Source organism: Poecilia formosa, unplaced genomic scaffold (genome assembly GCF_000485575.1).
Source record: "Poecilia formosa unplaced genomic scaffold, Poecilia_formosa-5.1.2 Scaffold169, whole genome shotgun sequence".
NCBI lineage: Eukaryota > Metazoa > Chordata > Actinopteri > Cyprinodontiformes > Poeciliidae > Poecilia > Poecilia formosa.
The window spans coordinates 855,842-873,804 of NW_006800108.1; the positions used below are offsets into that span (position 1 = coordinate 855,842).

General features: G+C 38.0%; 1 protein-coding gene across 1 annotated transcript; it reads right to left on the reverse strand.

Moving 5' to 3' along the window:
* Positions 1 to 1,001: 1,001 nt before the first annotated feature.
* On the reverse strand, positions 1,002 to 11,345 carry LOC103146838 (transcriptional repressor scratch 1-like). Its single transcript, XM_007564893.2, has 2 exons — positions 10,898 to 11,345; positions 1,002 to 3,219 (listed from the first exon to the last, which is right to left on the reverse strand). The coding sequence occupies exons 1-2, from the start codon at positions 11,013 to 11,015 to the stop codon at positions 2,444 to 2,446; spliced, it is 894 nt and encodes a 297-aa protein (XP_007564955.1). The 5' UTR covers positions 11,016 to 11,345; the 3' UTR covers positions 1,002 to 2,443.
* Between the last annotated feature and the right edge of the window lie 6,618 nt (positions 11,346 to 17,963).

The window sequence follows — 17,963 nt, forward strand, 5'->3', positions numbered from 1 at the left end:
TAATAAAGTGTTACCAGGTTTTCTACAAGCCATGTATTGAGTTCCTTCCACTTCATAACTTTGCATAAAATCCCAATAAAACACCAAAAAGTTGTGGTTGTAACCAGATACAATGTGACAGAAGTTCAAGTTCATCCATGTTTCAGCACCAGAGATCTACCTTCTACTTTCTACAATATTTTAGAATATTAATACAAGGCAGGCAGTGCAAAAACCCACGTACAAAAAGACCCGGCTCAACTCAACCCAACCCAGAGCTCTCCAAATACAGGAGCTGATTCATTTCTGTGAATCCCAGCAGCATCTAGCAGCTTGTAGTAACACTAATGTAATCAAAAAGCTAATGATCCCATCACCTAATTTTGACAAGCAGGCTTCGTAACAGAGAGTAAATACTTGAGGTCTTATTGTAAATATTTAAAGAATCCCCAATTAGGAAAATTTCCCTGGAGTCACAACAGAAGCACCGTTCCTGCAAATTTAGAGCTCTTATCCCAACCCATCTATTATTCAACGCTTTGTTCGCTAACTCCCTGAAATTTAATTTCTTGCAACTATGTAGAATAAAAGTAGTTGAAGGTTTAAAAATAAAATTACAAGCAGTTATGACCAGCGCTTCTTTGAACATATCATGCATTATTGCTCAGTCGGATGTGAACGGAATATTGCCCGTGTCAGAAAAGCTGCTTCGTTTGCCTCTTATCTAAGCAGTTTGGCAAAAAATATATTTAAAAAAAAATACTCATAAAATTGGCATAGTTTCTGTTATTTAGACAGCTTTTTTTTTTTCTTTTTTTTTGCATGCAAAGGTTTTGGATACTTAAAGTGGCAAACATAAAAAAGATACTCAAAGTTTACAAAGTGTCAAATGCTTTGGCATATTTGTAACAAAGGCAAAATACTGCAATAAAGTGCAAAATAATACAAGATAAATAAATAAATAAATAAATAAATAAATAAATAAATAAATAAATAAACATGAAAAAAATTATTTTATAACACTGGAAAAGGTTTAACTTTATTAAAGGAATGGCAGGCATTTTTAACGTCCACATTCCTTTTGAACAAAGACAAATAAATAATAATGAAAAAACATATAAACGTTAGATCATTTTGGAGCAGCCTGATGGCTCAGTTTGTGTTTTGTGCTAATATTTAACTAGAGGATCATTTTACTATTATTCAGAAGCCAATTGGTGTTAAACATTAAAAAGAACTTCACGTTTTTTACCTGTCACTTCTATATTTTCAATGCATTTGTGGGAAAAGTTGGACTTGCTTGTTTTCACAATTCATTGTGGTTCAAAGATTCACCAGGGATGAAATCATGTTGAGGTGTAAGAGAATATTATAGATACTGTGGCTCAATTAATGGACTTAAAGTTGTTCCTAGCAATTCAATTTAAAAAGTGAAACTCATATAATGTGTAGATGTATTACACAGAGAACAGTATACACTAATTTGTTGATTTCATACACCTCTGGCCATGGACGTTGCTGGAACACCTGAATTCAAATGTTTTTCTGAATATAGTGAATTTCAAATTCTCATTTCTGCTCATTATGATGAACCCGATTCGTCTCAAATTAAATCATTGTGCACAATTTTCTGCTAAATGTTTTCCTTCCACTCAGTTTTGGATGCTTGCATCATTCTGTGAACAATCAGCTTCTTGTGCAGTGACTTTTTCTGGCTTATTCTCCATATGGAAGATGCCAATGATTGTCTGAAGTGTAACTATAAAGTCTACCAGGACTTTTAAGGCCAGAACTTACATTTTCCCATTAAAAATCACTTTTAGTTAATTATAAGAGAAAATTAATTTTGGGTTTTCATTCACTTCAAGTTATAATCATCAAAATGCTTCACATATATCACTCCATGTGTAATTAATCTACGTAATGTATGAGTTTCATTTTTGTTCATATTTTTCATCGTAAAAAGCAGAACACTGGTTATTCTTCTGATTCCTTTGCGTTTTCTTGTAAGCTTCAGTTTCACTGAAAACAAGACACGAGAATTATCCTTAGATTATGAATGTTTGTGCCTGAAAAAGCTGGAAATAATTTGCTCAGACGGTGGGTTCTGTGCTTAATCACATGAACTCTGAGAAAAGACAGAGACGTGGAAGAGCAATTGTGCTTTTGTGTCGTTTCCTCGTTGGTAGAAAAACATCTGACGTGGATTGATAAGGACACAAATAGATCTCAAAGTAGGAAGCACCAGATGTGCTGTGCTTTAGTTTACCTCACTGGGGGATAAATCCTATCAGGTTCTCTCAAACTTTTTAATAAACCTTCAAATAAAAATAACTGAGAGGCTTGCGAAACGAGAAAAAAAAAAACTCCTCCTTTGTTGCGCTCTGGTTAATCTTTTGGAGTAAAGCAGAAGAAATCGGATGTAAATGAAGTAAATAAACCCTAGATGTGCTTTCAGAGACTCTTATTCACTCAGTGAGCTCAGTGGGGAAAAAGCCCCCTTAAAGCACGCAGACTCGTAGTGCTTGTTCAGGTAACTCTTGAGTGCAAACGTCTTGTTGCACCGCTTGCACTTGTAATGCTTGAAGGCTGAGTGAGTCTGCATGTGGGCACGCAGGTTCGACCGGTCAGCAAAGGCTTTCCCACAGTGCGCGCAGCCGAAGGGCTTCTCTCCGGTGTGCGAGCGCATGTGACCCTGCAGCAGCCACGGTCGGCTGAACGCTTTCCCGCACACATCACACTTGTGCTTGAGGTCGTGGGTGAGCAGGTGCATGGCCATGGCGGGCATGGAGACGTACACTTTCCCACACGTTGGGCACTTCTTGGCCATCTTGCTGTCGATGCTTCTGTGCGTCTGCTTGTGTCGGCTCAGGTTGGAGGACGTAGCGTAGGTTTTACCGCACTCGCTGCATGTGTGCCTCTGGGTGGCCCCTCGTGGGTTTGCCGCTGCTTTTCTTCGTGACCGTCCATCCATGATGAAAAAGGCGTCTACTGAGTATCCTTCGCTCACGGCGGCGTCTCCGTTAATGTATCCGCCGGCTGAGGACGAGACCTCAGACCTCGGACTGTCCGGCTGGTCCGAGTCCCCATGGATGTCGCTGTGGATACCTGAATAGGTGTTGTTAATGTGGCCGTAGATGATTGACGAGTGGCTGGGAGAGGGCACTTTAGAGATGACTGAGGAATCGCTTCCCACCACGTCTTCATAGGGATTCGGACTTAGATAATCACTGACGTAACCTAAGGAAACAACAAAACACATTAGTCATCATGGAGGGAGGGACGATCAGACATTAAAATCTGGGTTGTAATTCTTATAATGTATCCAACTCTTGTGGATACGTTATCCACAAGAGTTGGGTGTGAGAATCTGCTTTAGATTACCAGAAAATCCAACTATAGAGCACCAAAACAAGATCTAGACTGCAAAAACACAAAATCTTGAAGGATTTTTTTTGGTCTAGTGTACACTTGAAATAAGACAAACTGGTTTTGATAACTAGGATCAGTTGAAATGGATGATTATATTAAAGTTACTTTGACTTCAAGATGACGTGTTGTGAATTGGCGCCACATAAATAAAAAGAATCAAATTAAAACACAACTTTGCCACTAATGACTGTTTACTTGTCCCTCAGTTTAAAATACTTGACTCAAACCTGGAGATGTTGCTTCAATATGTGCATATAATTTTCATTATGCTGTTTAATTTCTGAGGTGTGTCAATCAGAAAAACAAACATGATACAATAAGTTCCATAATTTACAGCTCCATCAGTGTTCTCATGTTTTTAAGCCTTTATTATTTTTATCTAAATGTACCAAAGGTATGATCAAACCTTGAGTTTTATCAAACCAGAGCATACAACTCTGGAAAAACTTAAGAGCCCACTGCACCAAACCCCATTGGAAACATCCTGGTTATTCCAGCAAATATTGGTTTCTGAACTCTTCCTGAGTTAAAACATTAGAATTGTTTCTAAATGAATATGAAGTTGTTTTCTTTGCATTGTTTGAGGTCTGAAAGCACTGCATCTTTTTGTTATTTTGACCATTTTTCATTTTCTGCAAATACTAAAGTTTTGCTTGGAATTTTGGAGACATCTTGTCAGTAGCTCATAGAATAAAGGAACAATGTTCATTTTACTCAAACATAAACCTATAAAGAGTAAAATCAGGGAAACTGATCATTTTAATTGTTCTCTTATGTTTTCCAGAGCTGTATATCTCCAAATATTCAGTTATTGTCACTAAATGTACTGACACTATAATCTAGATTTATGACTGAGTGACTTTTCAGCCTATATGCAAGTAATGACTGGTTTCACTGTGGATATTAATGCCTTAGCCAGTTTATTGACGAGGTCTTTCAGTTTCGTTCTGGTATGAACATTTTGCACACAAACCATGCTGTTTAAACTTTTGTGTAATTGTTTAAAACAATGGATGTGGCACCTTGAACATAAGACAAACCCAACTTTCCCTTCCAGATTTTTTGGCTTATTTCCACATCGAAGTGTTTGACATGTTGGCTTTAACTTTGGCTACATTCACACTGCAGCCTTTTGTGATTTGATATTTTTTGCCGTGGTCGTTCACACTTCGTATTCTCCAGTGTGACCTGAAAGTGTCCCGCATGCGCAGTAGGGGGCGCATTACTGTCAGCGTTCTCAGTGTTCTGCCCACCGCCATAAATAGAAGAAGTGCTCAGTATTTGCGGAAGTAAACATGGATGCTAACGGTGGAGCTTAGCTTACACATTTGAAGTTGTTCTCCGACCGGAGCGGCACTTTAACAACTTAATCCTCGTTATGATCCGTCATGGTTGTTATTTTTCTTCCCGCATGGGCGTATCAGGACGCAGAACAGTGACGTTTGTCGAGTATCTGTGACGTTTGTCGAGTATCTGTGACGTTCAGGACCTGACCGTTATGATTCAGGTCACATTTGAAAAGATCGGATACGTATCGGATATCTAAGTGGCCTGGGTCATATTCGGAAAAAAAATCTGATCTGTGTTGTTCAAACTGTTATAAAAACATCAGATACGAGTCGCATTAAGTAAAAAAAGAAAGAATCAGAATTTGGTCACTACTTTTATGTCCGAAAGAATCAGTTGACTGATTGTTTGCATTGATTTAAAAAAAAATGCAATTCTGAATCCTCCAGTCAAAAGTTTTTCTTTTTTAAAAGAAAAGTTTCACCAGAGATAAAAATAACTTTAGAAAAATGGCCTCCCTTTATTGTAAGCTACAGAAATAAGGATGACTTAAAACTTGTGCATAGACATGTGTGAGAGTGAACCACACTCAAATTAAACTCAGATCACTTCATTTATTATTAACAAAACACTGAGTTACAGCCTGGCATCTCTGCTATCTGATTTTAAACTGCGATCAGATGAGTTGTGCTTCAAGACCATATTTTGCCTTTTCTTTGTGCCTTTTCCTTTTGGGAAAGAACCAGGAGATGGAGAACCATGCGGTATTTATAGAGGGACTAAAATGCTTTTATGCCTTTGGCAGCACTGAGTAGACACTTTCCGACCCTCTGTAGGAAATCTTTATTTTTCATAGAAGGGTTCAGTGAGCACACTTGCTCCTCATCAGCTGCACCTTTCCTGACAGGTCCACCGCCACACACCGTCACACCCTGGGGCTGTCAGAGCTTCGGCTGTTGTAACGTAGACCATCTCTATTACAGCAGATGGGAGGTCTAATGCTCAGTGGGCACGCCGATACTGACAGTCCTCCTCTTGAGCTAAACTGTAAGTACATCTGCCTGGAGATCCACGGATTCCTCCGGCCTTGCCCCGCATTTTTCTGCACAGCTCTTGACAAATCGGATCAATTATTTCTTAGTGAGTTTTGATGTCGGCTGCTTCATTATTTCTATTATTGGCTTCAGCTCAACAGGCTGAACTCAAACAGACGCAAAGAGAGAGACTGGTCGCTAATAACCCACAGCCACAACTCCTGTGGATCTGCCGATCAATAGCTCTCCATTTCAATTAGCACTCTGTGGGCATTAAGACACAGACAGCAGAGGAGATACTGTTGCTGGTAATATCATTTCATGATGCAGTTCTGAGAAAAGCTCAGATGTTGATCGATAATACGACCTGGAGAAGGGAGACGAATGGAAGAGAGAAAGAAATAAAAAAGAAAGAAAGAAAGGATTTTACACTTTTTATGGTAATTGTGGTTGTGTGTTTTGGCAGGATTGCACTCTGCTCTCTTTCTAATTTAACATTTTAAATGTAATTAAGACAGAGTAACAACAGAAAGATGGAGGAAAGAATGGTGAGGTGTGGTGGAAAGACTGAAAATCATGAATCATAAATATTCTATCACTGCTCTCACAGCATGTGTGTGTGTGTTTCCTGTTTTATAGAGCATGAGTAAAGTTTTTGAAACGTGATCATGTGTTTCTTTTTGAGCTTTATTTAATTAGGTATGTCATCTAAGAAAAGCTCCTGGCCTGAACTGACATCCTTTCAGCATCTCCTCTACAGGGAAATTGGCCTTAAGCCTATTTTGTTTGTTTGTTTTGTTTCATTTATTCATTTATTTATTTTCATTTTTACTTTGTAGCTTAGGCATATAGTGTGATGGATCTGGTTGCCCTAAAGAGTTGAAACAGAAAAAATTGTTTTAATAAATATGTAAAAAAAAAATTAAATTTAAATTGCGAACAAACGCTACATATTAGCAAGTCAGTGCTAATACCTAAAGCTAATTCATTTGACTTTCTCATTTTGCTAGCCAGCTATTGCTAAAATTAACAGCTAGTCAGCAAGTAAGGCTATATGCTAATGCAAACATTAGCATATTGATGCACATTAGTACACTGTGTAGTATTAAATTTGTTTAGTGTAAGAATTACATTTATTTTAGTGTAGCATTAAATTTCCTAACATTAGCATACTAATTCTAATGTTAGCAAATTAGTGTAGCATTAAATTTCCTAACATTAGCATACTAATTCTAATGTTAGCAAATTAGTGTAGCATTAAATTTGCTAACATTAGCATTTTAATGCTAATGTTAGCAAATTGATAATTCTACACTAATCTAATGTAATGTATGCTAATGCTAACATTAGCATTATCACACTACTACACTAAACTAATGTAATGTGGGCTAATTCTAATGTCAAATCCCATTTAGCTTAAAAGGTGGTATTGTTACATATGATAAGCTTTACAATTCTATGCTAATACTTAGGTCCACAACTGATTAGTGTCATGTTCATAACAGATGTTTATCCTAAGTTAATGTTGGCAGGCTAATGCTCATGCTAACAGCTTTTTAAGTTAGAAATATTTCAGTGTTGTTGAGCATACAAAGGCTTAGTATGCAATGCTCCACAACTATATAATGTGATTTTTATAGTCTTTAAAATAGACTTGTAACACTCTTCACAAACAGAAATAGGTCTTTTTCTGCCAACAGAGATTCTCTTTAATGTATATTATAGATTTCCTATGAGTGTTACAAAAGAGAAGATCAAGTGTGGGTTCACAGAGAAATGTTTAATCATCATGTACTCCAGTGCAGATGCCAGCAATGAGCATAAAAATGACTAATTTTGGCAGCAGCTGGCACATCCAGGATAGACCACAAGAGACCCAAATGATGGCAGTCAATGAAAATGGTACAATGATGTCACCAGAGGATGGCTCATAGGTATAATGGACAGCATTAACACCACTTGGTAGTTTGTTGGACATTACATTTTGTTTTGTTTTTATGTCAAACTCTTTGTAACAGATGTTGGTTCTGTATGTTTAAAAACTGTTTGTATTTGACCTGTTTAACATGTTTTTTTCACAATCAGAGGAGATGCGTCTGCAGTCCATGATCATGTGTCTAATAACTGTATTTGACTATTACAATTATTAGACACTGTAATAAGTGTCTACTAACACTTATTACAGTGTAAAAAGTTACTAGGATAACTACTTTATCCAAGTTGTTCAGTGCCTTAACTACTTGGATAAAAAGCTTGGCTATTCACCTAGAAAATGTTAAGTTATGCTGTTTTTCCACACTGCAGAATGACTGAGAAAATGGGCTGTCATTAAGAGAAATTATGACAAAAGTAAAACTTGAATTTCTCCCTGTTATTCAGTTTTTGTGTAAAAGATTACGTAACCGCTGCTTTTGTTTCCTCAGCATCAGAACTCTGTCTCTTTCTGTTTGTCTTTATCTTCATCCCTGTCTCCTCTGTATTCAATTCAAAGTACCTTAGCAGCATTAGAGCTGAAAGCAATTTTAAATGCTTATTAAAGATTAAATACCCATCCCAAAGATGAGTGTTTCCTCTTATATGTGTGCTTAAAGAGCAAAGAATTAGGAAGGGAAAGAAAATAAAAGGATGACATAGAAAATGAGAGAAAAGAGAGGGGAAAAAAAGCTGCAAGCCACAATTTATTTTTTGATCCAAACCAACAGCGACTGATGCACACTTGTGTGCTTTGGACACTTGTAGGTCACTGTGTGTGTGTGCACATGTGTGTGAGTTTGATGCTGTGCACTCAGCTGTGCAAGCTGGCTGGGAAATGTGCCGAGTTGACAGAAACACAGTGATGCGAGTGTGTGCTTCTGTGCGAGCAACAAGCTGCAGTTGCTTCGCTCGACATCTTGTTATATTTATAACGGTGGATAATTTCTGGAGTCTTTACGTGTTCGCCTTAAAGCTTCTGTTGCCGTCGCAGGTTTCTGCTCTCCGCCTCGCCGTCTGAGCGCCTGAGATCTCTTCATCTTACATTTGACCTTGCTACAATGTGAACCTAACCAGGCTGCACGAACACAATTACATGCCGGTGGTGGAACAAAACTCAGTCAGCCCTTTCAAACTGCGGTTATTTCCCCACTAGAGGGCAGAAAAGAGCTGACGGAGACGAAACCAAAGCACAAAATAACCCCATAAAGGGATTTAACAAACGATTGGCTGTTATTTTCATCCCAGTAAAGACTCATTTGTTCACTCACTGATGTTCGCTTCCTATCTGGCCTATTCTTTCTCAGTTTGACATATGGTGCTGCTTATCAGACCTTGTGTGCTGGAAACAGCTGCCTGCTCAGTGGCATAATAAATCAGCAGAGGGCTCCGCCACAAAAGATGGTCCAAGTAATTTCTATGTATCACAATGCCTCATAACATTCTTCTAACTACTTCTTTTTGGTGTTTGCTAAGCAGTTTTACTCTTGTGGGGTTTTTTTACAATTTTTCTACCACAAATCAACCTTAAATAATCGCTTTTAAACATATTTGGACCTAACATCAGGAAAGGAATCAGTGTGAAACCCATATTTTTGTTTCTTACAACATTATTCATTTAAAATTAACAAATAACTATTTTTTTTTTTTTTTACTTTCTGTGGGATGATTTCTTGATTTTGACAAATGTTTGCACTTTCATTTCATACAACTGGCACTGATGTGGTTTGACTCATTTCTCTCTTTATATTTCCCATTTTCCCTGATATTTTTGCTCAGCGTTGAAGAGATTCGTCAGCCTTTCCTCCTGCATCATATTTAGCCTGCAGAGTATCCAGGATTATGCAGCGTGTGGGAACCATTCGCAGTCAATGGGGATATGGAAAAATAAAACAGAAATCTTGGGAAAACACTTCCAGGGTCTGGATGACCATTATGTGAGGAACATAATAGGTAGCAGAACAACAATGCCTGCACACTGGTGACATAATCTATTAACAGAATCATTTTAATACAGTTTACTGCAAATATCTCGCTGTGATTATGTTTTTCTACTTAGCTGAACATAATATACCCTCTTTTGTGTACACAGTTTGCACTTGCAGTCTTAAATATACCATAGAGGCTTAATGAGAGAGAATCAGAAACATGTTTACAAGTGGCTCATTTTTCAGCCTGTTCTGTAAAAATCTGACATTTAAATCCGCACACATTGCTTATGCCTCTGGCTGACTCCGCAAACAGTGACACACTTTTTTTCACAAAGACTCTGTGAGTACACCAAAGTGTGAAATGTGTGAATTTTCCCATAGAAAGGCAAATCAGTCTGCAGCTCACAGGAGGAGGGATTGCTGCGAAGTCAGTCACTAGATGCAATCGCCTGAGCTCGGTTAGATAGTTCAGCTCTCAATGCACTTTGCAAGAAAAACAGGCCCGATTTATTTCAAATTATACAGCAACGTTGAATAAATCAACCAAATACAAAAACAATCCATTAGATTGAATAAGGTGCAGTCCAATCTGATCCTAAATATACTCTAATTCAGATTACTATCTCAAATATTAGTCAGTTGCATGAAGTTATTGTCAAAACTTCTTATCCGTTCGCATTTGACTGTGTCTTGTGTTGGATTGATTAGTTTAAATATTTCTGGATCTGTGCTTTGAGCTGAAATAACATGTTTCGTATCGAACTGAGTTTGAATATTACAAATTGAAGCCATGCTGGCGCAGCAACGACCCAGGAATGATCCACAGCAGAGACCAACCACCTGGAATACACTTAGTTTAGCTTGCATGTAACTTTTTTCCCCCTCATCTGCAGATGTTAGGCATGCATTTCTCTGTGCACGTCTAAAAATACATCCAAGGGAAAAAATCTCCATGGGAAGTGGGAGTTTGTTTTTTTTCCATTTATGTTTACCCTGAAGACATACCTTTGAGAATTGTGACCTCAACAAGGTCAACTTGATTTATTTACCCAATAGCCTTAAAATGCATACCTTAATCTCCAACTGCAAACAGTGATCTATAAATACTTTACATTTCACTGACTTGAATTTCATGCATATTTTGTGCTTTGACCCAGGTTTCCTATTCCCTCTCAATCAGTCATGACTAACGCTTTAGATCTGGGAGTGAAAAGTGACTGGTGTGTGTGTGCGTGTGTGTGTGTGTGTGTGTGTGTGACTAACCTTTGTCATGATTGTGGAACCGCAGACTGAGCTCCTCTCTCCGGCTGTAGGAGGTCTCCAGTTCAGCAGCGGAGAAGTCGTCCAGTTTGACTTTCTTCACTAAGAAAGACCGAGGCATGGTGGGACAGTCACTGCTCCTGCGCTCATACGATTAACACACGCTTTTCTTCTCTTCTCTAATCCTCTTAAGTCTGCACCCAGTGATGGGAATCAGCTGATTTTTCGCATATAATTTAATCTCTTGGCTTCCTATAGCGTCGAATTCAAAAGTAGAGACATGATCTTTAGTTTTTCTCCTGTGCTTCTTTGTTTTCAGCAACAAAACTAAACAAAAATGTGTTTTATAGTTACAACTTAGCTCTGTAAAAGCAATGGAGCTCTAGTAGGTCATAAAGGAAAATATAAATGTCCGTTTTCTCCTGTTTGTTTGCTTTATGTTGTAGATTTAACTCCGTGCAGGTTTCAGCACCGGACAGCTCCTCTCCTCCTGTCCGATCCGCTCCGGCAGGGTCAGAGTCACAAACTGGCGAGGAAAAACAAGCTGAAAATCCAAAACGTGTGCCAACCAGTGAGGTTTATGTCTCTCAAAACCAAAATGAACAAAAGCAGGACGCGAGCGGCGAGTTGTGACTGTTTGCAGAGTGGCGGAAAAAAAAATTAGATTAAAAGGTTTCACAAAGAAAGCGGCCGAGTCCACAAAAATGTCTCAAAACCTTCGTGGGGTTTTAACTTCTCAGATGGCATCGCAGCTCCTTGTGAAATATTGCTTTTTACTGCTGGAAGACCAGAAACAGAGTATCGGATCGCTCCTCTCTCTCTGCCTTCCTTTCTCGTTACGTTTTTCTCCTTGTCGGAGCTGCAGCTCTCTCTGACGCCTGAGACCAGCTGTTGCGGCTTTAAAGGACGAGAGAGAGAGAGAGAGAGAGAGAGAGAGAGAGAGAGAGAGAGATTCTTTCTCTCCATCAAAGAAAAATAAGAGCATCTTGTCTTCTGGAACCAGCAGCGGTGGAAGTCGAGGAGTTGGTTTAATTAGACACCTTTAGTTCCTCACTCACGCTGGTTTTTATTAAAGCCAAACTTAAAAGTGGAGACATCTTTTGGTCAAACAAGCATTTTTCAAAAGTGTCGAGTGTTTTACATATTAAGTGTAAGTTAATAGCGATGAAGTTAGTGTGATGTGATCATAAATAGCTTTGCGAGCTTCATATGCACTGCACTAATTCCTGCAATATCTCCCCTTAACAGTAGAGGGCGCTACTAAGCATGTAACGCCGTTAAGCTAATATCTATTTGGGGATCTGTTCAGCTTTATAAATAAATGTTTATCTTTCGTAAAATGAATAATCTGTGTTATGACTGAAGTGGAAGGTGAATCTTTAGGCAATATTCCCAAAAGTAGATGCAAGAGGATAATTTCCTGCACAAAAAACTTTAGTGTCTCACTTTTTTAAAACTTTTTTGAAAAGTGAGACATATATATATATATATATATATAATGTACATATTTTTAATGTACATATGAATGTATGTTGAAACTTTTTTTATGATCCAAATCCAAAGTCAGGCCTTAGTTTTATATTATTCACATAAAAGATAATCAGAACCTACAACAAACATCTCTAGAAAACAAAGGTTGGTGTTATTGGCAGGAACAGACATATTTATTGGTGTATAAATGGAAAAATATACTGTGAAGTGATGAACCAACCAGAAGAGGACCGATAATTGAGCCTTGAGGAACTCCATGAATTGTGCTGATTTCTCTCACTTTAGCTATATTTACATTTGACATTTAATTTAGACCAAAAATGAAGGTAAATGCTGTAAGCAAGTGAACTGATGCAGAGATAAATGAATTTGCCACACTACTTTTTTGTTCAAACCCAAGACTTTCTTCCTACAACGCCACAATGCTAACAACTTCCCCATTATGCAACCCACCGTCACAAATTGAACTTCTTGTGAGACAAAACACAGGTCAACCAATAACTCCCTTCTTCACAAGCCGAATCCCCTGCAGCTCTGCAGTGAGAATAATCCAATAAGTGGTCACTGTAACTCGGATGAAGGTGTTTTATCAAATGATCTTTATCGGATACACGATGTGAGCGGACTCTGCGGGGCACGATGATCATTCGTGAGTGTGCTGTAGGGAAGGGAAGCAGTGCAGTGACGAAGCACTAATTTGGAGTGTAAACTCACACACACACACACACACACAGAGAGAGTCACACAAAGCCGGCAGTGCAGATGATGAAGTGTGATGTAATTCAGTGACGTCTGTATTTATGTAAGTCTTGTTCAGAGAGGTCCTTGTGTTATGAGTTAATTGATAGATGCTTGGGAATGTATCTGTTTTGTAACTTACAAGTGTAACTTCATTTGTATGTTAATGCTTTGCAGTGAGGATGCTTCCTGTTAGCTCTCTGGAGGATGGTGTTTAATTTAATTCATACTCACAGCACAGTATGTGTCTGAACATGTAATCTGATGCTGTAAAACGCTCCGAACGTGAACAGAATTTGATCAATCAGATTTCGTGTTTTAGTTCTCAAAATAATAAGGCCCAGTTAAACTGGGCCTTATTATTTGATTGAACTGGTTATTTTGAGAACTAAACAGTTTGAGAGTTAATATTTATCGCCCTAAAAAGCTTTGAGACACAAAAATGCTAATTATGTTTGTAATGTTTTAATACAAATATAATGTCTGTTTTAACAAGCCTTTGTTTGTTTTAGCAAATGTGCAAAAATGCAACATTTTACTATTCAAACAACAAAGCCCTCTGGTGGCCAGAAACTGATGCCTTTTCAGTGAGGAACAGAATAAAAACATAAAATTGCAATAGCGATAGAAACAGTGAAAGAGTAATTGGTCACAGATTAAAAAAATACTGTTACATGTGAATTTAAATCATCCAATTTGGCTTAAAACAATTCTATAAAATGATGCTTAGTTTCACTTAAAACTATCACTTCAAGTTAAATGCACTCTTGTAAAATTTTAGACTTTCTGGGTACTAAGGAGAGTTTTCTTTCAATAAATGAGTATAATAAATTATTTTGTGAAGCACACTGTGGTTTCTTTTTTTAAATTGTTCCTACAGATGATAACGTAGATTAAATGTAATATAACTAAAGTCAACTAAGATGCATTTAAGTGAAATGACTGAAATTAAACTGAATTGAACAGATTAATTGACTGGATTAAGCTGAACTATGTTAAACTTAATTGAACTGTTCTGATCTAAACTAAAGTGAACTGAAGTCAACGGAAATGAACTAAAACTGGCATTAACTTGATTGAAATAAAATGAATTGAAATCAGTTTAATTAAACTGACTTGAACTTAGCTGATCCGAACACTGATTGAATCAAACTGAATGAAATTATGAACTCAATTTGACTGGATTAGTTTGTGCTAAGTTGAATGAAACTGATTGAATTTAACATATTGAAACAGAACAAAACTGAACACAAAAAGTAAATTGAATTAAACTAACCTGAATTAATTAAAGAGCAGTGAACTGAAGTCATCTAAACTGAAGTGAAGTTTGTTGAAAGGAGACAGAGATGGTAAAAGTGTAAAGGTTCTGCATTTTTGATTTTACCTTAGATACAGTGAACTGTTCCGGATAAAAAGTGACACTTTTATCCCTGTAAACGAATAAATACTGCAGTAGAAAGAGTGACTGAACTTGTTGAACCTCTATAACTCATAATAAGGTAACAATTTGACATTTCATTTCACAAATAAATCATAAAGGTCAAATAAAAACTGTGACACATGTGGTGCTTATCAGAAAGTCTTAAAAACAGAAATATAGATGTTTTTCCTTCCTTCCTTCTCTTTCCTGTTTTGGTGGAAACCAAATAAACATTACTGAGTCAGGTTCATGTTGCCACTTAGTTTACTGGATTGTATAACAGGAGGATGTGCCACCAAGATCTGCCACAAATGACATTTAAAATGGGCCACTGCAATGTCAAATCCACAGAAAATACACATCATTATGTGCAGTGAAACTTTAAGCTCTGGGGCTAATACAGCAATGTCAGGACACTGAATTTACAGTGAAATAATGATGAATTTAGGATGCAATTTAGGCAACAAATGACATTTGAAATCTAAAGGTGACATCATTGATAGAAAGATCTAGTTACTCAATATGTTTTCTAAGATATTGTTGTGTTTGTTTTGCTTCCAATTTGTCCAAAATCAGTTTCAGCACAGCTTAGAGTCCACTTGTGCATCATGTTTAGTTTTTTAGTTTCAAGGAAGGATGTCAAACCATTGACAAAAAAATACAATAAAATACCTTAGTGGTGTTTCTGTGTCCGTCAACGACCGTTCTGTTTGAAAGCTGCTGAAATTTCTGATTATTTTCCATGCTAGCCACGAGCGCCGCCACACTGCTGAGCTCAGCGAAATAAAAAAACGCTCGTGCATGAGTGTGAACGTGCAGACTGTGGGGACATGTGGAGACTGGAGACTCATTAGCATAATAATAGACTTGGATGCATGTAGACAGGCAGGCAGTGTGCGAGCATGTGTCGGTGTGTGCGCGCGCGCTCGAGTCCTGTCAAGAAAACACAATTGGAGGGTTCTTGTTGACTTTTCATTGCTCTGTCATCTAAAGACCTATTTAAATGACAGGGTTTAAAATAAAACCCCTTTCAAATAGACGGGTTTTACATTTAAAGCAATATCCAGATGAAAGGGTTTGTAAACAAAAAGTGACAAAGAGAGAGATACTGGCCAGGAGGAAGGAGAGAAAGCAGAAGGACGGAACAAAGCAGAGAGAGGAAATGTACAGAAAAACCTCTGATGGAGGACAAATGGAAGGTCAGATGGGTTTAGGTGTGCAAAGAGATGGAGAGAGACGGCTCAGATAAGTGGTTAAACGCTGTGATGGATCGCCCTCACTATCACTTCACCCACTTCAGAAATGTGTCATTATTGTTTTGGTAGCTACAGATGTACTGCTCTTTATTTTAAAACTTAATGGTAGCATCCAAAAGCTAACAAACAGTGTAAGGCTCCGTATATTAGAGTAACTGGTTCTTTGTTTTATTCCCCCTCCATCAATCTTGTGCACACAAATCTGATTAGCTCTTATCACTTATCTACGATACAAATGCCGCCAAACTCAAAAACATTTTTGGAATAGTTATTTGCAAGTCAAATTCAAAATATTTGCTCTGATCTTGAGCTAACAAATGAAAACTAGTGTAGTTAGAAACTAGAACAGCGTTTCCTCAGCAAGTGTGTAGCCTGAGTCTTCAGGCTGAGCTCACATTGCCTCCTGAAGTGACCCAATTCCGATTTTTTTTTTTTTTGCCAAATCTGATTTTTTTCTTTTTTCTTTTTGGTTTTGTTTTGTTTTGTTTTTTGCCGTGGTCGTTCACACTTCCAAATATATGCGTCTTGTATGTGTTCTGTATGTGAAAGTGTCCCGCATGCGCAGTAGAGGGCGCAACAACGTCAGTGTTCTCAGCGTTCTGCCAACCGCCATAAAAAGAAGAAAACTCAGTGTTTACGAAAGTAAACATGGAAGCTAACGGTGGAGCTTAGCTTACACACATTTGAAGTTGTTGTCCGACCGGAGCAGCACATTAACAACTTAATCCTCAATATCGTCCGCAATGGTTGTTGTTATTCTTCTCGCTTTCGCGTATCAGGACGCAGAATATTGACGTTTGTTGAGTATCAATGACGTTCAGGTCGGATGAATGCAACATGGCCGTTAGGTCACATTTGAATTGGGGTGCGTTCACACTGCAGCCTGAAGTGACTCAATTCCGATTTTTTTGACGTAATGCGACCTGTATCCGATCTTTTCATGGCAGTGTGAACAGTACAGGTCGGATTCTTTTTCGAATGTGACCCATATCCGATACGTATCCGATTCAAATGCGACCTAACGTCCAGGTATCATTCATCCGAACTGAACGTCACTGTTTCTCAATAAATCTCACTATTCCGCGTCCTGATACGCGCAAGTGGGAAGAAAAACAACAACCATGACGGATTATATGAGGATTAAGTTGTTAATATGCTGCTCCGGCTGGATAACAACTTCAAATATGTAAGCTAAGCTTCGCCGTTAGCCTCCATGTTTACTTCCGCAAACACTGAGCACTTCTTCTTTTTATGGCGATTGGCAGAACACTTAGAATGCTGACGCTATTGCGCCCTCTAGTGCGCATGCGGGACACTTTCAGATCGTTTGCCCGTTCACACTGCAGAACGCATACAGGTCGCATTTACTGGCAGTGTGAACGGCCCCGGCAAAAAATCGGAATTGCCAAAAAATCGGAATTGAGTCACTTCAGGCTGCAGTGTGAACGCACCCTTGGATGCGTATCGGATACCCAAGTGACCTGGGTCTCATTCAAAAGAATCCGACCTGGGTTGTTCAGACTGTCATAAAAATACCAAATCAAGTCACATTATATTAAAAAATTGAAATTGGGTCACTTCAGGCTGCATTGTGAACGCAGCCTTAGATTTACCTTTCCAAGATTTTTGGAAAATTCCTTACCTAAGTGTTAATGATTAAAATATTTGCTTCTCTGTTTTTATCCATTTGAACATAGTCTATATAAATGTCACAATCTAAATATATGAGTTTACGTTTCGGGCAGTTCAAGAAAAAGTCTTTTTGTTAGTTACCACTGCCTTTCTTGATGCAACCACAGAGATGCTCCCTTTAATCATCGGGGAATATTCTCAAGGGGCCAAAAGAAAAGATAGTCAGGGTAGCAAGATGAAAAAGGAACAACAAACAAGAATAAACTGTTTCTTTTTTTTATTGTCCTTGAAATAATATTTCAAGCTTTCAAAAAATCAGCAAATTAAACAACATGTAAGTGGAAAGATAACTGGCAAAACCACTCACCAAAGTAAAGCAATTCAGTGTAATATTAGTGTAACAACATGCAATACAATTATAGTTTATTACTGTTACAGTGTTGGGATGACACACCTCTTTAGTGTCACTTGTGGAGTGGAAAATTTGGGTGGTGGGAGGCTTTTTGAAGGAACGGGTTCAGAAATTGATGTT

What these genes read in the sequence shown, in the direction of transcription:
- LOC103146838 (XM_007564893.2), bottom strand. Translation starts at nt 11,015, where the DNA reads ATGCCTCGGTCTTTCTTAGTGAAGAAAGTCAAACTGGACGACTTCTCC. An exon ending in GTTCCACAATCATGACAAAG is followed by an intron (nt 3,220 to 10,897) that starts GTTAGTCACACA and finishes TTGTTTCCTTAG; the next exon opens with GTTACGTCAGTGATTATCTA.